At 45.5% G+C, this 27,720-nt stretch overlaps 1 protein-coding gene and 1 pseudogene across 1 annotated transcript; both read left to right on the plus strand.

Annotated features, from left to right (window-relative positions):
* The first annotated feature begins 14,744 nt into the window (after positions 1–14,744).
* On the plus strand, positions 14,745–18,985 carry LOC116908989 (annotated as a pseudogene).
* Positions 18,986–19,838: 853 nt separating this feature from the next.
* LOC116907207 (putative sperm motility kinase W) lies at positions 19,839–21,799 on the plus strand. Its single transcript, XM_032910171.1, has one exon. It carries the CDS (start codon positions 19,894–19,896, stop codon positions 21,373–21,375), a length of 1,482 nt encoding a protein of 493 aa, XP_032766062.1. The 5' UTR covers positions 19,839–19,893; the 3' UTR covers positions 21,376–21,799.
* The last annotated feature ends 5,921 nt before the right edge of the window (positions 21,800–27,720 follow it).

Raw genomic sequence — 27,720 nt, forward strand, 5'->3', positions numbered from 1 at the left:
GTAGAACATGCCTTAAAATGCACATGTTTATAGTAAGCAGCTCAATAGTGTTTGGGATCTGTACACATCGTGAATCTGTCACTGCTGTCAAGGAAGTGAGCAAACTTATCCCTAGTCAAAGTTTTCTTCTGAAGTTGTTTAGTCCCTCCCCTGTCACCCTCACTGCCCAATCTCTGATCTGTTTCTTATCACTACTAATCTGTTTACATTTATTTATCTAATAGAATCCTGCTGTGAGGAACGGTGTGGAGTCAGGCTGGCTTTAGTTACCATCATCATTTTGAGGTTAATTTTGGTGTTGCATACATAAACGTTCATTTGCCTTCTCTGCTTAAAAAGCACTGTGTTGTATAGCTGCATAACTCCTTTTTAAGTGTTCATCGACATCCCCATTTGGAGTTATTACAAATAAGACTTTCAAATGTTTATTTATTATTTTTAAATGTTTATTATTTCTTTTATGTGTATGTCTGCCTGTATGTCCTGTAACTTGTGTACCTGATGGCCTAAAAGACCATATAAAGACTCCGGATGCCCTAGGACCAGAGTTACAGATGGTTGTGTCACATGGGTGCTAGGAACAGAAACTGGGTCATCTACAAAAGCAAACCATGTTCTTAACCCACCTCTCCTTCTCTCAAACCCTTATGTATTGAGATGGGATCTCACAATGCCCAGGCTGGTCTCAGCTCCAAATGTAACCAAGGATGACCTTGACTCCTGATTCTCCTTCTACTTCCCAAGAATTGGGATTACAGGCATGTGTCACCCCACTGGGCTACAAAGTGAGACATTTATAGACAGCCATATACATGTCTTTATATGGACATGCACTTTTGTTTCTCTTTTGTAAATGTATATATAGTAGCAGGCCTGGGGAATAGGGAAAGTGCTGGTTTAAGAAGTTTTAAATCGGGGCTCACAGAGATGGCCCTGCAGCTGAGAGTGCTTCTTGCTCTTCCCTGGGACCTGAGTTTGGTCCCCAAGCTCTCAAGTAGGGTGAATCCCTGTTGCTTCCAATGCCAGTGTCAGGAAATTCTGGTCAGCTGGGGCAGCTGTACTCACATGGGCATTCACACACACAGACACACAGACACACAGACACACAGACACACACACACACACACACACACACACACACAGGCTCCTAAAAATAAATATTTTAAAAAAACTTTTAAAAGGTGTCAAGTGTTTCCTAAGCTGTCAGGCCATCTCACGTTCCTCTGGTAGGGTACTCTAGCTTACCTGCCCCGAATCTTTCTCGGTATTTAACATGACCAGTCTTGTGGACATTTAACAGGAATCTCTGTGATATTTCCCAGAAAAATAGCCGGGCTTTCTTACTTATTGCCAACATAGACCGTCTCTCTGGAGAAACCTTGGTGCACATATATTTTCTGTGGTGCTCTGTCTGTCTCCTTTGCATTGTTCACTGCCAAGTCCTTGCATGGTTTGAGGACTTAGACTTGATGAAGAATGGTGAAGGACAGAAGACAGACAGACAGGCACATGGACAGAAAGCTGGGATAATGTGGTCCAGACTCCCTGCTGGAGAAACCTCAGCATCTTGGAAGCTCAGTGTGTTTATTATAGAGTTGAAGAGAGGCGGGGTGACTGCATTCAGCTGAACAATCACTGGGCTATTGTAACAGATCAAGGTAGCATGGTTTATGGGCCACGGCTGTATCAAGCAGACAGGTTTAGCTAGTCTTGGTAGGAGTACTCTCTGTAGGGGAGCAGTCTTCCAGCTATAAATATCCAGGGCAGAACATTATGGTGGACGTTTTCTGAACAATTCTTTTTCTCCATGCCCACCAAAAGGCTGGTTAGTGACCATTTCACTGACAGGAGTGAGTTCCAGTCAGGACCTGTCTCTGCTTATGGCTCTCTAGAGTGGGAAGGTCAGAGCCATAAGCTTCTCTCAGATCTGTGACAGACAAATCCCCTCCACCTAGTGAACACTGAATTCCAGCCTGCAATCCTCCAGGTGCAGGCCCTCCCTTCTGCTTCAAATAGGTCTAAATACAGCAAGATAAGAGGAACAGCCAGCTGCTTCTAATGCTTAGACATTCCAGCTCATTTTCTGTCTCTGATGACTTTTCACCTGACCCTAGCACTGCACTTTTTATTTGTATGGTGCTCATGTGTGATAGTCAACTGGTCAACATCAATAGCACAAGATATCTGAATGGAGGAAAATGTTACTGAGTTAACTCCTATATTAATAGCCTATTGGAAGGTATATAGGGAGTTTCTTCATCAGTGACTACTATGGGAGCATGGTGTCCCATCTGGAGATGTGCCATTAGAAGGCATCATTATCTGAGCAGGAAAGTCAGGTCAGCATGCCAGTCAGCAGCTCTCCTCTGCCACTCTGTCAGCTCTCTTTCACTTCCTGCCTACAAGATCATGCCTCGAATGAGTTCCTGCCTTGACTTCTCGTCACAGATGGACAATGGTCAGGATATAGGAGCCACATTAAATCATTTGTGCTCCTTATTGCTTTTGGTCATAGTGTCTGTCAGATCAATGCAAAGTAACTTATGCCAGACACACATTTTTGTACACTGGTCCACATCAGGCAGTGGTTGTTTTGTGGCAGAGCAAGAAGGAAGGGAGGCTGATAGACCCTCCCCCCACTTTTAGAAAGGGTATTGTTGGGCAGAACCTTGGGGGATGGGCAAGCCTAACTGTCAGAAACTGTAGTTTAACTTACATTGCCTACTTTACTGTCAGAGATGAGGTCCTCAGATACTCTGCCTTTATCTCCACAAGAGGTTTCTCACTTTGGAGCATGGAGGTCCCAAGTCAGGGTTTCTCTGTGTAGCCCTGACTATCCTGGAATTCCCTCAGTACACCAGGCTGGCAAGTAACTCATGGATCCACCTGCCTATGTTGCTGGAAGTAAAGGTGTGCACCTCCACCACAAGGCTTCCTCCAGGCATTTGCAATCATTCAACTACCAAATGTGGAGAGTCTAGTGACCATCCCCAGGCACCAGGCACAGGGATAGCGGCTAATGGGAAGCAGGCCCAGTATCCCAAGGGAACAAAGTTCAGAGGGGCAGGAGGAATACATTTAGACACTTTGCACAGCAGGGTGATGGTCTTGCTACAGCAATCTCTCCTAAGGTGATCAGAGGAAAGGATTCCTTGGCCCCTAGCACCTAAAGTAGACAGCATGGACAGCCATAACCCCATGGGTGTGAGGGACGTGGGAAGGGAATCAGCCATGTTTGGATTCTTTTCAGAGTTAAATCCTAATGGCTCCATATTCTGTGTGCAGGCCCCAGCCTATTGGCCTCCACAGTTGAACAGTGAAGAGGCAGGAAGGACTGAGGCTGCAGTTGACCTGGCCCATGGTGAAGTCCTGCACTGGATAACAGGCACTGAGAATACCTTGGGAAGGAATATGAAGGTGTCCTGAGGAGGCAGATCTAGGAGTGCACTTGACCTTTCTAGAAGGCTGTCAACAAAACTGAAACAGGACTCTGGAGACATTCCTGTCTCCTATGATTTAGATGATGGAAACTGAGTGTACCAAATAATGAAGCTTCACTAAGAGCCTGGACAGAAGGTGGCTTCTGTACCAGGTGTCACCACACCAGTCACAGAATGCAGGGGAAACAACCTCAGGCCTTTGGCATCAGGCTCTAGAGAGTACTGCTGTAAGGTCTAGTGAAAGAATGCTAGAATAGGTGTACTGTCCTACCGTCCAGAATTACAGGTGTGAGTGAGACATTTATAGTGACCAAAGTTTTAGTTGCTGCATAGCTCCATGGCTCTGAGAATGTGATACCTCTGTCCAAGGGAGGACTGACCTAGCTGAATCCAACAGCGAACACACTCTGCTGTATGGGAGGCCATATGCAAGCACAGACCTAGGACAATTACACTGACCTCAGAGGGTTAGGGAAAGATAGCACAGTCCTCAGGACAGCAGGATCAAGATACCTCCAGGTACTAGGAAGACATTTAGGATGTCTGTTCTGTGATTATGAACTTGATGCTGGCGTCTTGGTAGTCCTTAATAAAACTAAAATTCTGTCTTATTTGGCCCTCTCCAAGTATCCAGAACTGCCTTTTTCCTGTACTATGCATGGGTCATAAAAATCCACCCTTCCTGGAGGCAGAGGCTTACAGCCAGACCCCAAAAATGTGTGAAACCTCCTGGGGGCTGTGATGCTGGTGGTATCCTAAGTCTGCTGGGCCTATAGAGGGAGGGAGGAGTATCTCAAGGAATGAGAGGAAGGTGGGTTTTCCTAATGGGCTTTTGCTTCCAAAGAATGTGGTGAGGATCTGTTACACCTAAAGAGAAATAGGTTTCTCATCATGAGTTCTATGATAGGTTTCTCCGTCAGGAGAACAATTAATCATCAAGGCAGGATGCTTCCCATTTGGAAGAAGAGAGAGAGAAAGACTTTAAACATCTTCTGGGACTTCTCCTATAACTTTCCAAAAGTACTTTCTATAAAGGGATATGGCAATGCCACTGAAGGAATGAGAGAGCACTGACTTAGGATCAGACCTCCAGTTCATCGCATGTTCCACAGCAAAATTCATTCATTCATTCATTCATTCATTCATTCAGTTAGTCATTCTCTTCCTGTTTCTCTCACACCTTTGTCCTTCCCTCTTCACTGAAGTAAAACGTGCCTAGAATGTCCCTAGTGTCCCCTACCCATGAACCAGTTTTCCAAATAACACATTTTGTGCTTCCAGCCTACAATAGCAGGATTCTTTTGGATTTAGTTCTTTGACCTCAATTCTGTGTGTCATGGCAGTCACAGAAACGTTGGCAGACTGCTTCTTTCCAGAGCACCCAACTGACATGCAGTATGTTTACCTCTTCTGCACTTGGGTGGTCATAGGTTTGTTTCTTTTGTTGGGATCCCTATTCTGCAGTTGTGCATTGTTTCTCCTAATCAACTCCAAAATCCAGATGATCCTGTTTAAGTGAGCCATAGACTTCATTAAATCCACTGAGGTCCTATTGCGCTATACAAACACCCTGGAAGAATTGCTAAGTGAGTCTTCACATATTACTGAGAACCTGAGAGCTTGGAATAGCTGGCAGGCCTCAGGAAAGCAGCCAAGATTTTCTTGCAGATGCCCTCTCTAGACAATTGTCTCTAGACAGAAGAGACTCCAGCTGTCCTGCAGGGTTACACTCTGAAAATAAAGGGAGGAAGCCTGCCCTGAAATGCTGTCTCCTAGCACTTGTAGGACAAGAGGGAGGGAGGGATTACTTAGAGTCAGTGAGTGTTTAGGACTGAGCTGGGCACTTCAACTTCTGGGTTTGAGTATAAACACAGATACTCAGAGACATTCTCTGACTTTTATGTTCATAGTCCACCATAAAGAGTTCATTGACATTCCCTACGAATTCCAAGGGAGAAAAGCAAGCATTTTTGAAGAGCAATGTACATTCTAAGGAGTGCAGGTTCAAATCAGTGTCTGGGTAGAGGTCACACAACAAATGAGATTTCTGTGTCTCCTCGTTCAGCAGCCTGCTGCCCCCTTTGATCTCCTGAATCAATTATTCCTCCCATTGCATATTCGCAATTCTCTTTTAAAGACTACACGTTGTTTCCAGACAAATCTCTGTTTCATGATATTGTCCACTGCGTCCAGTAGACTGCTTCATACTCCAGCATGAAATGGATGTAATTTGAAATGCTATCTTAATCAGTTGTGACCAGTGATATGCCTAGGATGTAAGCCTGGGAATATTGGCATTTCATAGAGAATCTGTACTTTTCCCTCTCCAGAGTCTGACTTATGCCCACAATAGAAATCACTTTGTCTGTGGTAGGCTAGTTTTGTAGACTCAAGCATTCTTTTTTTTCTCTAAAGGACTGCTTGCTTCTGAGTGTGGATGGGGTTTGTTCAGGCCTCTTTTTCCTTTTATGTGTCCTGGGCTTACATCCTCAGGTTTTCTCCTTGGACCAGAGGAAAATGCATTTGCAATTAGTACTCATCAGGTGACACATGAGCTGATGCCCAGGGACATCCCTCCCTGGACTACAGAGGCTGTCCTTCTCTTGGTTTTCATATGAAGGGGGCTTCATTGTATCAGCACTTCAGTGCATGCTAAACTCACAAGCTACAGACAGGAGGCCTGTCTCTAAACACAATTCCTAGGTGTGAAACGGTTTGCCATTTCAATCTTTGGAAGAATCAAAATGGAACTCTTTTCACCTGCAAGAGGTAAAACAACCCTAAGAGTCCTGCCTTCATTCTACCCTCTGCAGTTTGCAAACAGATTGCAAGCACCTTATTGCCAAAACGGCATGGGATTTGCTCCTGAACTTTGCTGCGGCTCGCATAAGGGACAGCCAGAGAGTGAAACTGGGAGACCTCACTGTATCTGGGGCTCTCATTCATGGGACAGCAGAAGAAAATGTTAAGCCTGGAGACAGTTTTTCCCATGACATTTCTTCAGATAGGTGTGGTTCTAAACACAGCAGCCTGAACAGGCATGGACAGAATCAGTGCTTCTTAAAATAATTGGGAAAAATTAAAGGACAAGAAATTCTGAGGATAGAAAAATATATGGCCATAGACCAAGTCTTTGTGAAGGCCTTCAGCCTAGCCCACATTTATGGCATGATCCAGTAGTATTAAGTATGTCTCCATTATTTTCTCATACTGTCACTTCTGCACATATGACATGTGTGTCATAGAAGTCACAGCACATGGAAGGCTGAGGTGATGTGGCCTGCACAGTTCTCACTTCTTGTTCAAGGATTTAATTTCTTGCAACTATAAAATTCCATACCTCAGAGCATGTCTACAGTTTGAGAATCTGGATAGGTGACAGTCGAGCTAAGTACTTCACATTTCCTCTCATTACACAAAAGTGTCTCAATGTTCTCAATGGAGGGCCTTATCTCTGGGTAAACCGTCAGAATTTGATGTATCAGGTTTCCGGTTGCCAGAAGTGAGTTGCAATGTCCTGGTGACAATCTATTTCTGATCTCTTTCGTGGTCCTTCCACTAAAGAAAGGGGACCCTGTGGTGATATAATGGAGTAGTTGGCCCACACTCTACCCATCTGCCTCCATGCCGTCCTGTGGCTCTCCTAGTGTGAGCTCTGGAGCATAAAATCCTTGGTCCCACGCTGCCATTTCAGTGAGGGGCTGTGTCTGCATTGATGGGCTGGTGAGGTCTATGCCTTTTACATTATCCACTGCATCTTTGTGGATATTCTGGAATTTTATGTCTGGATGGACAAGTTCAATTATTGTGGCAGTACTTTATTGATGCCCATAAGTGTCCAAGTATTTTCTATGCTCTTCCTTCTGCAACATGCCCCCCCTCCACTCTTTGGTCAAGGACATTTTCTTCTAGAGCATTCTCAGAAAGTAGATGGATCTGAATTGACCTTCCTAGAACCTGATAGAGGCTCTTGATATTAGAATGGAATAGTGTTTTCATTGTTTATATTTGTGACTGGATCCTTCCAATGAGATATTTGATGACCCCTACAGTTTTATAATCACTAAGGCCTGTGTTTTCATGTGGCAGGCAGGATTCATGATCTCAAATGCACCCTGGCCAATTGGAAAAAGTATCACGTACTGACTCCTGGGTTGTTTTTTCCTGTGGTGCTGGCCATAAGGCTAGGTTTCTTGGATGACTACTGACACTACACTATTTAACCCTTGCTTCCCATGTCTTCTTCCTGATCTATTAATTTTTCAATTATATATGTTCTCATCATTGAACTTTGCTCGTTTGTCAGACAGGGTCCCTCAGAACTGGACATAACGTACAGATTCTATCAGATACTCCTATCTCTACACAAATATCTCCAAGACACTACCTGACATACCCCTACCTAACTTTATAAGAAACTGGGGATAATTCTACCCTGATTTAATCAGACTGAATTTTCCTATCTTCTACTGTTCTCACAGTTCATCTGAATGGTTTTGAGAGATGTCAATTTTGAGATATTGGTTCTGGGCCCCAAGACTATTTTGCTTCCACTTAAGAATTTTAGAGGCAGTCAGGGGATGCAGTTGCTCAGAATTATTCTCTGTCCCCGGAGGAAGTCAGGTTGCGAGAGATGCCCTCTATTTGGGGAGGAACGTAATTGCAGATAGACAGTCTATGTTCAAAAAAGATGGCAGTTGACAACAGATTCCATATGTACAGGGAGGTAGGCAGTTGGAGAGAGATGCTCATTGTACAATAAAAAGGCATTTGGAGAGAAATGCCAATGTACAGATAGGGTGGCAGCTGGTGTCAATATTGTATGTTCCTCAGCTCTTCTCAAACAGCTGGGCTCATCCAGAGGTCCAGTGGTGACTCTTGGATTGTTGCTAAGTTTGTCTCACAAATGGAGGCATCGACCAAGGAGATGAAAAAATACCTATGGAGAACTGCCACATAGTAAAAGATTTACTCCCAATTTTAGGATCTAAGTGTCCTCTGTATTCAGATATTCCTAAATCAACCCTCCTAATATACATAACCTGCTTTAGAAATCCTTCCATGTTCCTGTACAATGTTTTCCATTAGACAGACACTGGGACCCCTGAAGACCTCAGGGAATATACAGGTCTGATTTCCCTTGCCTGAGTTTAAGGGACTCAAAATGTATTGAGTTACTTTCACTGACAATTCTGACCACTCATTTCCCAACATTTGAATATATGAACCGACTCTTTATGGAACCATAATATAAATGATGTTCATTTTGAACCACATCCCCCTAGGCAGGCTGGGCCTCCCTTACTCCAGCAGAAATAGGCTTGAGAGGTTGCTGGACAAGGCAACATCTAGTGCTCCTGTTCTCCATGGGGCCAAGTGGCTGCATCCTTTATGGAGCATGAGCTGAGGCCACAGTATCTCAGCTCCACGTCTCAGGTTACTGCCTTACCTACTCCACCCCAGTGTACTTTACGTAGCCTTGTTAGAACTGCGAAAGGAGAGACACAACAGTAAAGAATGGCAACTGCAGACCTCAGCCCCTGGGAACAGGGCCCATTAGGAATAGAAGGGTAAACTTGGTGGAAAGACACAGATGGCTCAGCACAGTGTTTACTTTCCTCCTGCCATTCTGGTCACAGTGATGAGAAGGTGACTGAGGGAGGACAACAACAGGTGAGCTAGGGATATTTCTCAACAACGATGACGACAACAACAACAACAACAACCCCAACAACAACAAGTGACTTTCTGATAGGCAGAGGACTCTAAAAGTATGGCAAGGCCTGTCTGCTAAGGCCATGGTACATGTAGTGGCTCTGGCATCTTCTCAGCTGGCTGAAGAAATAGGACATGGTTATTTGAGGAGAGAACAGAGTTCAAACAAGAAAGATCCAAATCCTCCTGGACTGGGACAGGAAATAAAGCTTGAAATGTGAACATCCGTGCCTGTGATGAGAGTTGAAAGACAATAAGAGCTAACTGTCCCTAGAGAGGAGAGCAGAGTATGTGTGTCTGTCTGGCAAAATGTCCAGCAGCCTTCTATGTTGGGAGAGGGGATTACTGGAAAGACAGAATATAACTCTCAGAGACAAAGGTTACCTCTACTGGGCATATACACAAAAGTTCCCTAATTATAGCAAGGACACATGTTCCACTATATTGATAAAACCCTTATTTGTAACAGCCAAGCTGGAAACAAACCAAAAGTCCCTCAGTAGCAGAATGGATGCAGAAAATGTGGTCCATTTACACAATAGAATACTAGTCAGGTATTAAATACAATGACTTCATAAAATTCTCAGGCAAATGGATGGAGCTAGAAAATATCATGCTGAGTGAGGTAACCCAGTCACAAAAAAACCCACACAGTTTGTACTCACTGAAAAGAGGATATTAGCCAAAAAGCTCACAATACCCATGATAAAACCCACAGACCACATGGAGCTAAGGAGGAAGGAAATCAGGGTGTGGATGCTTCAGTTCTGCATTGAGGAGGTTACAGGATTATTGCAGGAGGTGGAGGAATAAGGGGACCAGGGAGGGAGACAGGAGGAGGAGGAAATAAAGGGGCAATATAAGATAGTAGAGGAGATGGTAAAGAGGAAGAGAGGTTTAGGAAATGGATAAAAATATGTAACAGGGATTACAAACTGGAGATGGCCACTGAGGGTCCCACAGACCAGGAAATGAGAGGCTCCTAGGACCACTGAGAATGGCTTTGCCTAAATATGCAGAGAACAGGGACATAGATCCTGAAGAGACCACCTCCAGTATATAGGCAGAGTCCCCAATGGAGGGCTGAGCCTGCCCATCTCAAAGTATTTTACCCAGAAATGTTCCTGTCCAAAGGAAGAACAAGGACAAAAAATGGCAGAGACTGAAGGAAGGGTCCTCAAGGAACTTTCCTACCTGGGAATCCACACTGTGTGCAGACACCAAACCTGAAACTGTTGTCTTTGTCATGAGGCGCTTGCTAACAGGAGCCTGGTTTGGCTGATTCTTGGGAGGCCTGGTTAGCAACTGAGCAATGCAGATGTGGATGCTTGGAGCTAACCATCAGACTGAACTCTGGGACCCTGGTGGAGCAGCTGTCACAGGGACTGGAAAAGGAGAGGGTTATTGTAACCCAATAGGAAGAAAAACATTGGCCTAACTAACAACCCAGAAGCCCCAGAGTCTTAATCTCTGAACAAGGTGTGTACAGAGAGGGATCCATAGCTCCAAATACCTATTTATCAGAGAACAGAATTGCCTGACAGCAATGGGAGGGTAGCCCCTTGGTCCTGTAAAGGTTTGATTCCCCCAGCATACGGAAAACCTGGAGAAGTGGGAGAGGATAGGGGGGTGGGCGAGTACCTTCATATAGACATAGCAGAGGGCTGGGAGAGCAGATGTGGGATGGGGCTTATGGAAGGGTAACCTGGATGTGAGATAGCATTTGACATGTGAATGAATAGAATGCTTACTAAATAAAAGAAATTAAACAAAGAAAAACAATGGTTAGGGCTGTTCAGTCCATACTACACGAGTCTCCAGGTTCTCCTGGACTTGACAATAGTTTATAGAATCATGGGAAACAAAGTTCCAAGCCCACAGAGACAATGCCTTATATATATTCAATATTACTTAGCATCTCGAGGCTCATCTAGTCCTTCCCATTCCTTCCTCTAACATTAACAAACATTGATCCCCTCAACATGAGCTTCAAGTGTGTCCCTCATAACCTTCCATGTATCAGCAAATCAGGAAATCTGCTAGTAGACCCCGGTCTGACTTGACTCTAGCGGACAGTCATGCATTCATAAAAGAAGGCAAAATGACTCCCCACAAGGCAGGTGGATCTTACCTCAGAAAGGGCACAAAGTTCCTGCTTGTACAGCATCTTGTATCCAGACAGAAAGCTAAACCAGAGCTAGGCACTATGGTAGGAATTGGTCTTGGGTTATGAGATGCCCTCTTGGTTTCTGAGAATACATTCTCACCCTCTAATCTGTGTCCTATCCCTTCTCCAACTTTCATGACCCCCTGGATTTCACTAGGAATGGTTGCTTTAGATTAAAGATCTAAGCCATGGTGAAGACCACAATACAAAGCAAATCATGGCTTCCTACTTCTCTATATACAGAGACAGATGGAGAGGTATTGCAAATAATCTAGCAAAAGAAGACAGAGCCCAAGCAGTCCATATGGTTACTGACCCTATGGATGCCTTCGCAGGTAGAGTCCAATCTACTGAGCTCTTGAGGACACGTGGATAGAATACCTACAGGCCCAAGTCTTCAAAGAGGGTAAACCCTTTATTCAGACTCTGTTTAAAAATAGATTAGAACAAAGCCCCTGTAAGATGGCCTTCTGAGTGAGTGCAGCCCTATTGGGGTGAACCACAACAGGTGTCTGTGAGTCATGGAACTGTTTCCAGGTGACAGGCACAGGAGATCTCGGGATCCAGTCTCACATCCATCTCATACTTGGAATATCCCATCAGCACCTGCTCTACCTAAGTTGTTGTCTTGGGATTTAGAACATCTGGTGGGAAAAGACTAGGTCACCCAGCAAAAGGCATTAAAAGACAGGGACTTATGGCTTAGACTTTTTAAAAAAGCCTTGGTATTAACATCATGGAGGGAGCAATAGGCAATCCCCTGACCAGTGGCTTATATCAACACTTTGTAGATTGAGGACCTGGGAGAATTCAAATCATGCCAACTCAACAAGTTAGAGGGTCCCTATGAAAAGCTACCAGAAGCATTGTCCTCATAAAGAGGCAGAGGCACACACACCTTTTCCTTAACAAACATGACAGCATGTCAGTCTTGTACCAGTGTGCATATACCTAGGGAGGAAGCATTCTACCTCTTCAGATCCCATGTTGCATGAGGTACAAATAAAGGGGTCTGACTTTTCCACCTGGAGCCACCAAAGAGATATTCACTGAGAAGTCCTGTTGCTCCCAAACAAGCTGAAGCTGAACTCCTAGTGTCCATCTGGATGTGCTTATCTCCAAGGTCCAGCAGCTGGAACTTAAGTGATATGGCCTGGGAAAGAACCTAGAATGTACCTTGCTCTCGTGTTGTTTCATGGCTAGACATCTTTCTGCATAAACTCCAGCATCACAAAGTCACCTTTTGTTCTCCTGTCTATGTTGAAGGACTTTGATGACCACAACTCCTCTGTTCTCTGAAAGAGGCTCTGTTGGCTTAGTGTAGGGCAGCAGGCTGGCAGGGTTGAAGTTAACAGTACTGGATATGGTGCTAGTCCAGGATAACTGCCTGATTATTTGAGCTTTGTACTTTCACCTCTGTTGCCCAGTAGGAGGGCCAATACAGCATGGAGCATGGAACTTCTCTGTAATCTCCCTGACATAGGACCAGGCATCATTCTTCCCTGTTCCTCTCCTGGTGTTTCAGGCTTCTGCTCTGGGGTCTCTCTTATCTTTAGTAGCATTTCTCTTACACAGTCATGGTTATTTTAAAACTTTTGAGCAGTCTCCAGTATTCAGGACCTACTTCTATACTCAAATGTTTTAACCCTTTTTAGATTCTTTTCCAAGACCTGAGGCCAAACACCCAACAACAGCAAAATTTCCTACTAGCCTCCATCAGTTCTACCATGAGCTTGGCAAATACTTTTAAGGGTCTCATGGTCCTGGTAAGTGTTGGTACCTAGTATGTTTAGAAATAGGTCTGGAGAAAGGTGGAGATATATTTTTGAGCTTGACTGTCTTGTGTAAAACAAGACAGCAACTAAATAGTAATAACTGGGAACCAGAGCTCACCATATAGGAGAGACAAAGGTCAGATTTATAGAGTAGGGCAGAAAAAAACTGATACTGGTTTTGTTTGTTATGAGTGATATGAGCAATCCACAATTACCAGTGCCCTGAAAGAGGGGCAAATCTTTAGTCAGCTCTTTTCTGTGCACGTGTGAGTTGTCTTGCACAAGAAAGTTACTCCTCAACACAGAAAAAGTGGTCAGTGTAGCTGGGTAATCTTAGTCACCAGATTCCAAACACCAGGACCATCAGTTGGCTACCTGACTCCAAAACAAGGACACTGCATTTCAGACTTGGTCTGGAGTTTTTCATGCTAAAAAAGAGACAACATAAGCATGCTCTCCAGTAAAACTCCCCTGAGGCATGTCAGACACTGGCCAACATTGCCTGGCACTGCCACCTGTTGCCCATTCAGTGGTGTGGACAAGAAAAAGACACCCTCCTCTGTCCTTGTACCTCACCACCTATGGCATGCATGACACTTGACTCTGGTGTGACTAGAACAGGAGAGCAGCCCCTGTCATTCACCTGCTAGAACACTCAGGAGTTCAGGTCCTTAACCTTGCTTGGGCAGCACAATAGATCTAGCCCTGGATAAATGGGCTGTGTATGAAAAGGCCCCAAGGGTTCTGTCTCTTGTCTGCTAGGCAATGGTGAGGATGATGGAGAAACCCCTCTCCCCTTATTCATCATGATATCTGTGGCAAGCAGGAGAGCTGGCCCTGTGCTCATGTATAACAGAACTTGCCATGTCCTCACTCGCTGCAATACTCAAGAGACAGGAACTGGCACTTCACCTGAAGAGTAGGGTGTCACTGGCCATGTTTTCAGGGACTACAAGTTAAGCAGTGTCCTTGAAGGGTGCTAAAGCCATCAGGCTGACCAGATACTTCTCAGGCACAGATCCAGGGCTTTGAATTGACACCAATATCTAGCTATTGGTGAACTTCCGCAGTGCATGCAGGGCCAGTTTTATAGATCTAAAATTCCAGAATGTCTATGATACAGATGACCACCATGACAAAAAAATATCTGAGAAGAGGTCCATTGATATTCCAGTGTTGATAGAGTAGCTGAAGACTCATACCACACCAAACAACCACTATAATGAAAATTTGCAGATGAGAAGGTGTGGAAGCCATGGTGACATATTATAGCTTCAACAACAATCATTTTCCACTATTATTGGGGAAGATGGCATGGGTTAAGTATGGATAGGAGAGGAGAGGGAGATAGTGAGATTGTGTCTTGTGATAGGAAATACACACACACACACACACACACACACACACACATACACGAGGGCGGGGAGGGAGAGAGAGGGACATGAGGGAGACAGAGAGATTGAGAGAGAGAGAGAGAGAGAGAGAGAGAGAGAGAGAGAGAGAGAGCGCAGACAAGTGAGCAGGCGAAATTGAATAATGTTAAGCGCTAGAAAGATCTGTAATGCCACAGTGGTAGTTAACTAGTCAATGTCTGAGAAATAGCGGTGTTGTCTGAAATACAAACTCACAGTGATTGTCAGCGTATGCATGAGAAAAGCAAGCTCATACCAGAGGGAATCTTATGAACAGGGAAGTGGGGATAAGGACTGGAAATCCAACTACAAGGTGAGAGACCATTGGCACTTGACAGCTGCTGGGAGAGGGAAAGGCTGTTTTAGATGCCAAACCCTGAGAGGTCAATGATTCTCCAACTCACTCTTTATGACTGAGATGAGTTGGTAACAACAACTGGACCTGGTCGAGAGAGATGAAGGGAAAGGAAGAGGAGGAGGGAGGGGGAAAGGGAAGGGGAGGCAGAGGAGGAGCACAACAGGGAAGGGAGGGAGAGGGAGAGGTTGAAGAGGAGGAGGAGGATCAGAGGGGATGAAAAGGAGAGTGAGACTGGTCTTCAGTCGGGACAAACCAACCTCTGTTGACTAGTTTTGTTCCTGATGCTTCCCTAGGACACTTTCAGAGGCACAGTGCCATTACCTACGTTTACTCAGCTGGAGCCCTGTTTTCTACATCTTCTGACTCCTGCATCCCCAAGGGCTGTGACTGATAGGGCACACATGGGGTTAATAGGGGACTAAGGGGCATTTGAGGAGTCCCATCACTGAAGAAGGGTTCATCGTTTCTCAGAACTGCATTCACGGCTGAGATTTAATAGAGCTCGTTGATGACAGGTTGAGTGTTTTCAGCTTTGCAGTGTGCCTAGCATTCTGTCTTCATCTGCATCATGACTGTGATCCACATGTACTGTCTCACTAGGAGATATTTGATTGCAGAAGAAGGAAACCACACTAGCTGTGTGTAATTCTTGTCCCCAGTGGTTCAGCTTTTATCCATACTTAGAGGATCAGAACTTGTAAGACGCTCAACCACAGGTGCAGAGACCATAACACCCAGTTAGCAGAGTGTCTGGTAGGGGAATCCACCTAGAGATGTAGAGTCACAGGTCACCTCCACCACTGAGGCTCTAGTCAGGACCCTGAGCTGATTTACCTTAGATTCAGTTGAAGGAGATGGGGGAGGGGACAAAAATCACTGGAAGAGTCTGGTCTGAAAGACTTGCTTTCGCTGCAAAGTGTGGCAGGCATTGGTAATACTTTTGTGACTTGGAAAGGAGAGTGGACACATGACTAATGGAATGACTCTAGAGCTGATAGGGAATTCTCTGACTTCCATTTCTCCTTCTGTGAGAAAATAATGAAGACTTGAATAATGAATAACTTAAGGAATGGTTTGTCCTGGCTCAGATGTAATGATGATACAGTATCTCATGGTGGGAAAAGCAGGGTATCAGCAGAAAAAGCAACTGATTTCCCTGTGTTATGGTCAGGAATCCCAGGCAGCGGATGGTTGAGAATCTTGTTGCTTTCACAGTTTGATGCAGCTGGAAATGCACCCCGAGGAAATGTTCCAAATATCATGCAGGGTGGGCCTTATGTTCCTTAGAGAGAAACATCTCAAAAACACTCACAGATACTTGCCCAAATGTTTGCACCTAAGCACCTGTCACAGTCACAAAGAAGGTTGATTTCTGGGAAGCTAAGGAGCCCATAGAAAGAAGTACTTTATGTTCAGAAAGTTCATTGTTTGATCAAGACAAATGCTGACCAAAAAAGGAGCTGGGAGGACACGGAGCAAAGAGCTTGGAAACTGCGTGTGTTTGTTTGTACTTGCGTGGCAAATGGAGGGGCACTATTGGAGGTGTGTGCTTGTTTGAATACGTGTGTCACTGTATGCGTGTGTTTGGAGATTCTCCTCCTATCTGCCTGGAAGGAGATTTCCGTTTGCCTTTGGAGCATGATGTACAACACTCAGCGCCTCCACTGCGCTGCCTGGCTAGAAGCTGCCTAACTTCCCACCATAATGATTTGGACGGAAACTCACAACCATTGAGCCAGCCACAAGAAAATATTGTACATGACAAGGCAGTAATATCGTACCTTTGTCATGGCGTGTTTTCAGAGTAGTAGAAATTCTAACAGAAATTGCAGGGGAAGTAAGCATCATCTCTTTCCAAGGGAAGAAATTATTGAGAGATGCAGAGTGGATCACAAGTAGAAGGCTGCTCTGTCGCTCTCTCTCCTTTGCACACAGTTGAGGGACTGGCAGACCTGGGTAGCTCACACTGAAAAATACCAGGAAACTCCCCAGTGCATCCAAGTAGGGAGAAGACAGGGCTGAGGAGAGCAAGGAGATGCTGCCAACGCAAGCAGGAGGAAAAGTAGAAAGGAGAAGCCAAAATCGAAGACAGAAGAAGCAACGAAAGGAATGGAAAAGACTTGTTCCTCCAGAGCAAAAGCAGTGAAAAAGGAAGGGCCTTCTGAGGTTGATGTGTATTCTGCTAAATCCAACAAGGCCAAGGAGGATGAGCCTCAAGCCCACAGTGCTTCTAAAAGCAAAACATCCCAGAAGAAAAGGAGTCCCTTGAGGAGAAAACAGCCAATGTAAAAAAAAAAAAAAAAAAACAGAGATAAAAACCAAGGAAATTTCTGAAGCAGAGGCAGACATGCCTAAGCCCAAGGAGAAGAAGAAAGGGAAAGAAGTTAATGAGACAAGGGAGAGAAAAGCCCAGGCTCAAGAATGTCCTCTCCCATTCCGAACCAAACTCCAACTCCAGGGATGCTCCTGGTGAAGAAAATAGTAATGAGATAGAAAAGGAAATACTCATGGAGAAGAAAGGATTCTCTCTAATTTTCCCATACGCGAAGAGACTGTCAAGCTTCTCAAAGCTCAAAGCTTGAGGGGTGAACTTCCCGTTTTTTCTAAAAGCCAAGACATTCCATCATGTATAGAGTGAGACAGACTTCATTGCCCAGGCATGGGCAGTAAGCAGGAAGACCTTCTCCTTTGCCATCCCTTTGATTGGGTAACTTAAAGGTGGACTTCAAGAGAGGAAGAGAGGCCAAGCGAATCAGATACTAGTGCTGCACGTACAAGAGAATTAGCAATCAAATGAGCAAAGACTTCAGTGACATAGATAAAAGCTATCAGTGTTTTTTATGGTGAAACTTCCTATGGTGGTCAACGAGAACAAGTGCAGAGTGGGATTGATATCCTGGTTGGAACCCCAGCTCGTATTGAGGATCACTTGCAGAATGGCAAGCTAGATCTCACCAAACTTTAACGTGTTGTCCTAGATGAAGATGACCAGATGTTAGATACTGGTTTTGAAGATCAAATGGAAGAAACTTTATGTATAGCATACAAGAACGATTCTGAAGGCAACCCGCAAACATTGCTTTTTCTCTGCAACCTGCTCTCATTGGGTATTTAATGTTGCTAAAAATACACAAAACCTACGTATGAACGGGTGGACCTGATTGGGAAAAGACTCAGAAAGCAGCCTTAACTGTGGAGCACAGGAGACAGAGAGGACAGTGGTGAGTAGGGATGTGTTCCGAGGGCACAGTGGTCATCAAGGGGACATGTTCAACTTCTGTGAAACCAAGGACGGTGGCAGGAGCTGTCACAAAACACATGCATAAAGCAGGAATGCCCAGTCCTTACATGGGACATTCTGCAGAAGCAAAAGGAAATCACCCTGAAAGGTGCTGAAATGGCAGTTTTGTGGGTTTACTGGCTGCAAGTGGGTTAGACATCCCTGAGGTTGACCTGGTTGTTCACAGCTGTACACCAATGGAAGTGGAGTGTTTGATCTTTCAAGAAGAACAGGCAGAGCTGGAAGGATAGGGGTTTGAACTGCTTTTACCAAAGAAGAGTACCAGTTACCCCAGGTGGAGCGGAAAGCCAGCTCTAAATTTGAACGGATAGGTCTTCCTTCTGAAACAAATAATGAAAGCCTCCAGCAAAGATGCCATCAGACTATTGGACTCTGTGCCCCCACTGCCGTTGGCCATTTCAAGCGGTCGGCTGAGCCGCTGACTGAGGAGAAAGGAGCTGTAGAGACCTTGGCAGCTGCTCTATCTCCACAGATCAGGGGCCATATTGGTCGACCAGTGCTCCCTGATCCACTGCCCAGCAGCCTTTGAGACCGTGATACTGCAGTGCTTTGTTGAGATGTCCAACTTAGCTACGCTTGGAAGGAACTCGAGGAAAAGCTAGGCAAGAACATCGATGCCAAAATGAAGGGGATGGTCTTCCTCAAAGGAAAACCGGAAGTTTGTTTTGATGTCTGCACTGAAGCAGACACAGAAACACAGGTGAAGTGGCATGGTTGGAGATGCTGGCAGCTCACCGTGGCCACTGAGGAGCCAGAGCTGAAAGGACCCCCAGAAAGATATCAAGGGGGCAGGGGCAGCGGATGGCAGCCATGGTGATTTCATGGGACAGCAGGGTGAAGCAGGAACTTCCTGGATCAGGGCAGGGACAGCAAGGAGGAAGTAGAAACTTCAGAGGACAATGACCAAGAGGTGACAACAAAAGGTACCAGATCCACAAACAGAGGCCAGAAGTGGAGTTTATAGTAAAGGATTTGGTAAGTGAGTAGAGCCAAGAAGAAACTCTTCACAATGGACACCCCGGGGTCCCTCCTGCTCTCAAAGTCCCCAGTGCTTCATTCCTTTTTGATGATTTATCAGCTCCCCTTCCTTGCAGAGAGAGGCTTCTGACCTGTCTGAGTAACCGTCATTCTGTCTTCCTTTTGGAAAGAAATAGGAATGGATGGATGAATGAATGAATGAGTGCATGCATGCATGCATACATAATGTGAGGAGGACAAAGTAATCGATCTGATATTGGACCCTCAATGCACTTCCCAGGTGCTGCTCCTCTAACTGGAGCCTCAGGAGCCAATAGAGCAGCTGGAGAGGTGATCAAAGTCTCTCTCAGGTTGCAGCTTTAATGCACTTCCCTGTGCAGCACAGGCACTGTTGTGCCTGTAATTGCTAAACAGTAAATATCTGTCTCTTTGATCTGCTGAAAGAGGCTCAGAGAGGCTAGTTTCCTTTTCACAAGAAGGGAAAGTTCCCTGAGGCCCAGAGTGGAGACAGCCACTATGGTTTACAGCCTTCTCTGCTTGGTGCATTTCATGCTGTGACCTCACAAAGAACCACTTTGATGTAAGAATGAGTGTCCTCTGTATAAGACAGTGGACCAGCCTGTTGAATTTGTCCATAAGGACCAGGGAGCAGGTTAACGTTGACCTGTGGGACTCCTTGATAACTGTGCATTTTGTTAGTTGACGGGTTATTGTACCTCACAACTTGTGTTCACCAGATCACAGGGAATGGACATCAATCCTATTAAGAAGACTTTGGGCAGTCAGTATAGGGTGGTTTTCTTTCTTGGACAGGGTTCATATGGCAGGGTGAAATTGGCCTGGCACCGGAGAACGCAGGCCCTGGTTGCCATCAAAACGGTAGAGATCAACAAGGACACCATCAGGGCGATCCTGTCCGAAATGACCACTTTGGAGTCATTGAACCATCCGAATATAATTTCTTTATATGAGGTCCTGATCACAGCGACCGGAATTCATTTTATATTACAATATGCTCCAGGAGGCAACTTAGGAAAACTAATAAGTGAGGAGGGCCCACTGCTAGAAGAAAAGGCGAAGAAAATGTTCGGACAGGTCGTATCTGCCATAAGATATTGCCATAGTCTGGACATTGTCCATCGCGACATCAAGCCACAGAATATACTGATAGATGGAGAGGGCAATATTAAACTGATCGACTTTGACCAGGCCATCAAATGCAAACCTGGTACATTACTGAGTAAGCACTGTGGAACCAGGGACTTTAATGCCCCAGAACTGGTATTAAGGGAGCCATATGATGGCAAGAGTTCTGATGTGTGGAGTTTGGGGGTGGTGCTCTACTTCATTACCACTGGCTACTTACCCTTCAGAGGAAACACCATCAATGAGATTGAGCAAAAGATTACAACGGGGACCTATACCATTCCTACTCACCTGTCTGGGCACCTCGAAAACCTGATCCACCAAATTCTGAGAGTATCCCCAGAAATGAGGCCCTCTGTAGAGGAAATTGAAAATCACCCATGGATCAAGAAATGTGAGTTTAAAATCCTGCCCATGACTGACCCAGATTACAAAATTATAGAAATGCTCTGTGCGATGGGCTATAAGGCCAAGGACATCTTGGAATCCCTCCAAAAGAAAAGATACGATGAACCAATGGGGGCATATTTGAGCTTAAAAAATCATGTAAGCAAAGGGTTTGATCTTGGATCTATCACTCCAGCCAAGCCTGGGGATCCGTGCCCTCCGCCACCCCCATCACCAGCACATGCCTCTGTCTTTGGCCTTCCTCTCAGGAGAAGGGCCAGTGAGCCCATCTTTGGCCTCCACCACAGACCTCCCTCAAGAGAACAGAATCCTCTTGACCTGATTCTATCAGGTCTCAAGATGAGCAGGTGTGTCTCCATGCCTCCCATTGCAGTATACTATCCTAAGAAGGAGAGAAGCACTTCTACCCGTGCCCTCCACTCAAGACCTGTGGCTTCCCCATGCATCTGCAACAACATGTCGGGAGTTGAAATAATCCTGCCACCTAAGCAGGACATTGAGATGAATACGTCATCTCCCCCTCAGACGATGGGATGGTTTAAGAGATTCCGTAAAGGAATTAGGGACTGTCTCTCAAGACTTTGCTGCCTCCCGCGGGCTCCAAAGAAAAAAACCCAGCATAGATCCTCCAAGAGAGTGGCCCCCCTGAAAAAGGCAGCAAGCAGTACCATATAAAAAGGTAAGCTAATGTGGGAGGGTGCATCTCCACTCTGAATTTTATTGTCTCTGTCTTTATTCATGTATTCTCACTGGAAATATCAAAAGAGTATACATGGGGTCTCTTGGGTTGGGGAGAAGTATGTCTACTCCAGCTGGATAAAACCCTGCTCATTTCCTTACCATCTGAGGAAGAAATATTTTTGGAGAATGCCTAGGTGGTGTCTGATATAACCGAACTAGCAATAATCAGCAAGTGATTGTGGGTACAGGCAGTCTGAAAGGGGGCATGTAAGGCTGTTCTCCATGGGGAACATATTCAGATAGAGACTCTGCTTAGGGACCTAGTGCCTGGCAGTGACAGTGGTCAAAGTACTAAGGGGCCACCTCCATGTCTCCCTACAATTGAACTGGACAGGCAGAGTGTACTGAGTCCTGTGAGGTCTGACAATGCTGCTCGAATGAATACATTGGGATTCAGCTGTGGATACCCAGTTCTTATGTATCCTGCATGCAGCAGAGAGGGGTCAGTGTCACCAATCAGGCATTCAGAGACTGGTCGTATACTCGTGCTAGTCTTTCTTACCCTCTACTAACCAGGGCTGAATAGCTGGTAGGGGATCTTCCTTGCCACCAGGCTCAAGGCTACTAAACCTCAAACTGAATGTCCCGGGACACTGACCCGTGGGCTCCTAGGTTTCTTTTCCTCCCATCATTTGCTATGCTACCAACAAGGAGACCTATGCCCCCTGTTAGTACAACAAATGCCTGCTCCAGAGTTCACAAGGAGTAGAAATGGGAAGTTTCCCTCCATAGCTCTGTTCTTGCTGCTTTCGCTAGGCATTCAGTGCATGTGCTGGCTTGGTCAGCTCCTGGTCAGGCCACTGGGCATTCAAAGTGGCATCTATTCACGTTCCCACACGTGCTACATACCTAGGACACACCTTCTCAGTATCTCATACAAACCAAGCTCACTGAGGTCTCACTCTAAAGCTCGAATTTCTTTGAACTAGCCATCCTCTTGAGAATCTACTGTGGTAGGCTTGGGGCACTGCATGCAGCAGACAGCAGCAGACTTGAGGGACATGGGAAGTGGGCTTCAGGTGTGAGAGCTTAAGAGCCTCCAGGATGTGATCGTGCACCACATTCCAAAAGTGCTCCAGCTTTGGAAAGTCCAGACTTCTGTCTACCATGTCTGGTGTGAGTCTCAGTGCTGGGCTGAAGGATGCCACACTGAGGTTTAGAGAACAAAACACAGTGCTTCTATCATGGAGATCACTCAGCCTGTGTGACCTGCACTCCTGTGAGAAGGATAAGAGTAGGCACCCAGCGCATCTCTCTCACTGTGTCCAAGAAAGATGCAAAACTTGTGAGTGAATCTCGAAGCGGCTAAGCCTGGGAAACTAGAAGGGTTGCTCCCTAAGCATTTGCCATCTTTCTGACACTCAGTCCTCTTCCACATCTGAAGAGCCTGGAGCTGGGACTCTCCTCATTTGTCAGAGGTTAGCCTCATGACATATGTCCCTGCATTTCCATGGGATTTTGGCTCCATGGGGTGTGGGCTCTTCGTCATGGTTAGGGTTCAGTGTCCTAGCCATCCAGCTTGCTCTTTGCATTCTGGGCAGAGCCTGTTCAAGTTCTTCCCCTACAGCATCTGTCTGTCCAGTTCATTGCTAGAGTTAAGTCTTCTTTCATAGGCCTCACGTCATTCTTTCCTAACTGGAACAAGTCTTCCAGTGTGAAAATGAGATCTGAGATTCAATCCTGTGCTCTAGGTTTACTCTGTGTCATGCTATGATCAGTTATCCAGTCAGAAGTCATTGAATAAAAACGTGCTCTGTCCCAAGCCTTCACTCACTGCTGGGTCCAGGGATCTTTAGGCCTGAAGACCTATCTGTCCCCAAGGAGCAGACAACCTGGCAGAATCCAGGAAAATCAGGAAGACAAAAATGATGGTGTAGTTCTGCATGCAAACAACTAACTTGGTAAGAGACTAAAGAACATGCATGGTAGTCCAGGGCATCAGAAGAGACCCTTTTGTGAGAGTTACAGCAGGAGAGACCCTGGAAGAAACTAATAGAAGGCACAGAGGGCCATGGCGGAAGCTGTGTGATGTACAGCCAGCATCAATCTCTGTATACGATGCATATGATGGTGTCTTTTTCTGATAGTGCGGTGTTTTGAGTCACTTAAGAATAAACTGTGAGTTTCTCCTTTAGGTGAAAACTCCTGAAATTCCTCTTGACTTTCAGGCTCTCGCAGTCTTGAAGGTCCACACATGGAAAAGACCTGAGGGGTGCACTCTCCTGAGTCCTGAGGATTGGAAAGGACAAGATAGTGAAGAGAACAGTGGGAAAGAACAGAGCCAAATAGAAATGGGGCTCATGGTGGCATCCCAGAGTCTAGAGGCCCCAACCTTCCTTCACATGCACCTGTAGGCGTTTTAAACTCAGTGGTGGTTCTAAGTAGAAAGTGTCACCAGGCACCTCTATGGATCTGTGTGTGTGTGTGTGTGTGTGTGTGTGTGTGTGTGTGTGTGTGTTCGTGCTTCCTATCCAAATCAAAGGCTCCATAACCTCGAGACAACATTTTCAGTGTTATAGGAATATCTTTCTACTCTAAAGTATAGCTGAAAAGCAGCCCAGTTATACTGACTTGGCTTTTTCTCTCACGTTTCACCATCTATCCCTGGTCTCCTTAGATTTCTCCAGCTGAGATTTTTCAATAAGTTAGGAAGGTACTATGAGTCTTCTGGGATTAGGCTTCCCTGAGCCGGAGCCACAATCCAACAAGTATTCACCAAATGTTTTTGTCTTCATTGCTGCCAGGAACAGAGAGAGCAGTGGGTCTTGCTTGGCTGCAGAGGAAAGTGTTGTGTAATTTAAAACTGATGTATGTAAATATTATGAGGGAAGTCATAGTAACTGAAGGTAGATATTTAGAGGCAGAAACAAGAATAGAGGTCATGACCAGTGCTCTTTACTGGCTTCTTCACAATGATTTCCTTGACTTCTTTCCAATTGCCAGATGAGCTACCATCCATACATCCCTACACACTTAGTCATTAATCATGAAAATGTACTATAAATGCAGTGGACAATCTGGCAGTGGCATAATGTAAACAAACATTTCCATCCCAAATGGCCTAAAGTTGACCAAATTTCCAGGAAAGTGTCCAACCCATATGGGGAGGGGCAATCCCTTTCTGGCATGCCAGTTACTTCAGGGTGTGCCTTGTCCTGTCACTTGGATCTGTGGAAAACTTGAACTTGTCTTTTGTCACACTTTCACTCAGGTATCTATTAGGTGTCTCAGCCACTCACCATCTCCTCATCAATTCTATCCTCCATTTGTTTAAGTTCTAGGATTTGGAGCTGCTGTGTTTATCTGCAGATGATGGTCAATAGAGTCCCTCTGGAACCTAAATTCAGACAGTACATAGAGTGTCTGCACTCTCTGTATCCCAGAGTCAGCATGAGACAAAGCCCAACAACACATATGGACTCTTCCCTCTCACCCTAAAGGACATGCTGATCCATTAGCTTCCTGATACACAACATGCTGACATCCAGCAGTCAATGGCCTTAGCAGTTCTTAATGGCCACTGGCTCTCTCAAGTGCAGTCTTTAGTCATTCAGGAAAAGGGAAAGGATCCATAACTTCTCCCTTCTCTGTACTTGCTCTAGTGTCCTTCCCTCCTGAGTGCTTTCGCAGTTCCCCTAGTTATAATCTACAAAGGGAGGTCTCATTCAGTCGGAGGTTCTGAGAAAGGATGATTCTGCCATTGTCCTGGGCACCTGGGTTTAAGTCCCCCTCACAACTAATTTCTTTCCCTCCTTCAGCTTCCCTCCTGCAGATAATGGTGCATTTGAGGCCAGGACAGTCATGGATTACTCAAACTAGCAACACTGGACTGAAAACACAAACTAAAATCCTCCTACCTGAGCAAGGTATGCAGAAAAAATGAGAGACTGCTGTTCTCAGGGACAAGTGTCCATATGGAATCTATAGTGATGATCTATGCCTGGCAGAGGAACAATGGTCAACTATCTAATGGGCCCCCTCAAAGTCTCCCTGCAGCTCAGAAGAACACCAAGGGCCTGAGCTCTGTGATTCTTGTATCACTGTGGAGCATCTGCCAAGAATGGACACCAGCATCTGTAGACCAGGGAGAGACTGGTTCCCACACTTTAGTTCCGCACGCCCAAACGGTAAAACAACAGCCTATCCCCTAATGAGGTATGTACATAATGATAGAGGATTCTCCACACAAACTTGATTCACAAGAACAGGGCCTCTTTGGTAGCCACCCAAACCATCTGAAATCAGGAGAGAAGATGTGAGAAGCCTTCGATCCCTGTACCTCAAGACCAAATAACACTCATTCTGATAGGATACATGAGCTGGTCCTCGTTTATCTTCATTCCCCAATTCCTTCTATCTCCTATCCGCATGAAGACCTTTCCTTCCCAGGCTCTGATCGAATCTTGTTCCACAATTCATGGAACACATTTGAAAAGTCGATCTGGACCTCCGTGTCCTCATTTGTCCGTATGGACCTTCAGGATGGACAGTCTCTGGAAGATCCTGTGCCAGCTGCAGGATGGGCTGAGCAGCTGTGTTGTCTATATCTACGGCAGAAGCACTTGAGCCAATAGACTATCTAACAGTGCCATTCTGCCCTTAACAATGATGTGAGGATTCCCCTGTCTCCATATGAACCAACCTGCCTGCCCCAACATTGTGCTAATGTAGCTGCAGGAACACTAAGGACATGAGGACTATGAGAGTCAGATGCTGGGTGCAAAAAAAAAAATGAGTTCCCTTTTAGTACTGACTAAGATGCTCAGGTCTCAAAGGAGGTGGACTGCAAGGGTGAGAGCTCATATCCTTCTGGATATGAGTCAACACCGGCACGCAGGAATCCACCAGGTTTGGATGGACTATGCATCTGACCAGAAGAGGGGAATAGTAAGTTTCTGGGGTACATTGAAAGATCCGTCACTCTGTGTAATTACCCAGGAAATGAAATAGTCTTGTCCATGTGGACAGTGGTGCCCAAATGAGAAAAATAGTGTATATATCCTGACCACTTAAAAGTCATGCTGTTTTTGAGAGAACCTCTGAGCTCCAAAGACTGTGAAATAGGATGTCTGCCTGTACCAGAATCTTTCCAGTGTAGAGAATTTCATCAGGAAGGAAGAGGCCCAGAGCATGCACATATGTTGAACTCTTGAAGGGCACCCCGTTTGAAAGAGAACATCAAAGGCCTGAATCACTGTGAATCATGCTGTCTGCAAGTACTAGAACACATCCTGAGAGCATGGGACACTGCCAAACCACTAGAGGCCAAAAGTTATGATGGATAAAGAGACAGGTGTTCTGGTGACCTGTAACCCCATCAGGAGCCCTGAGGGTCACCTCCTGCTAAACCAAACATAACCTTTATCAGTGAAGGTCACTCCCGAGAAACCCTGTTGAGAAACCCTGCAGACAGGAAAGCCAAGGAGGCCTCCTCCTTCCCATTGTCATTGTCTTTTAAGGGAGATTGAACAGGTTAGCTCCTACAGACTTCTTAAACTGCCTGGAACACTCTGCTAATTCTGTTTCCCATACTCTTCAACTGAGTCAAGAGAAGAAAACAGATATTTGGAACTCTGATCCAATCAAATAAATATTCCGGTGATCAGAAGCCAAGACTGTACAGAGATTTCTGAGGCCTCTCCAGGAATTCTGTCCAGAATCAAGCTCTGGAGGACTTCAGTGTGCGAGAATGTGCAGTACCTTGGATGGACTCTGGGGTCTAAGGAATGAAGTTTGTCCTCATTAGGACAAAAAGATACAAGAGGAACGCCCGAGTACATATACAACACAGGGTGCCATGATGTGGAGGCCGAAGACAAGGGAGGCTGCTGAACACTCTAATGCCTGTATGAGTGAACGTGGACATGAACAGTGTAGCTGGATCTATTTGCCTTCAGTTCAGGCTGCAATGTTGTCACCATCTCCTCTTTAAGCCCATGTCCCGGAAACTATCCTTGACAAGGCTGTTCTACCCTTCAAGCTCATATGATGATTGTGCATGTAGGAGACCTAGCCTTCTGTCACCAAGGAAACAGAAAGCAATGGAGGAATGCGACCGTGGGAGGCTGCAGGCAAAAGTGATGTGGGGCCACAACTGTACCTGGAAGCTACATGGTACAATCCCTGAGGCCCTGTTCAGACCTTCATTCTATTCTGGTGTCTTCCCAGTGACAGCCCTGCTACCCATGACAACAACTTCTCCCTGACTCTTCCCCAGCCTTGCTTCCCAGTCGTGAGACTTGAAGAGCACAGAGGAGGGCCTCTGTAGGTCAGTCACTG

Source organism: Rattus rattus, chromosome 1 (genome assembly GCF_011064425.1).
Source record: "Rattus rattus isolate New Zealand chromosome 1, Rrattus_CSIRO_v1, whole genome shotgun sequence".
NCBI classification, from domain to species: Eukaryota; Metazoa; Chordata; class Mammalia; order Rodentia; family Muridae; genus Rattus; species Rattus rattus.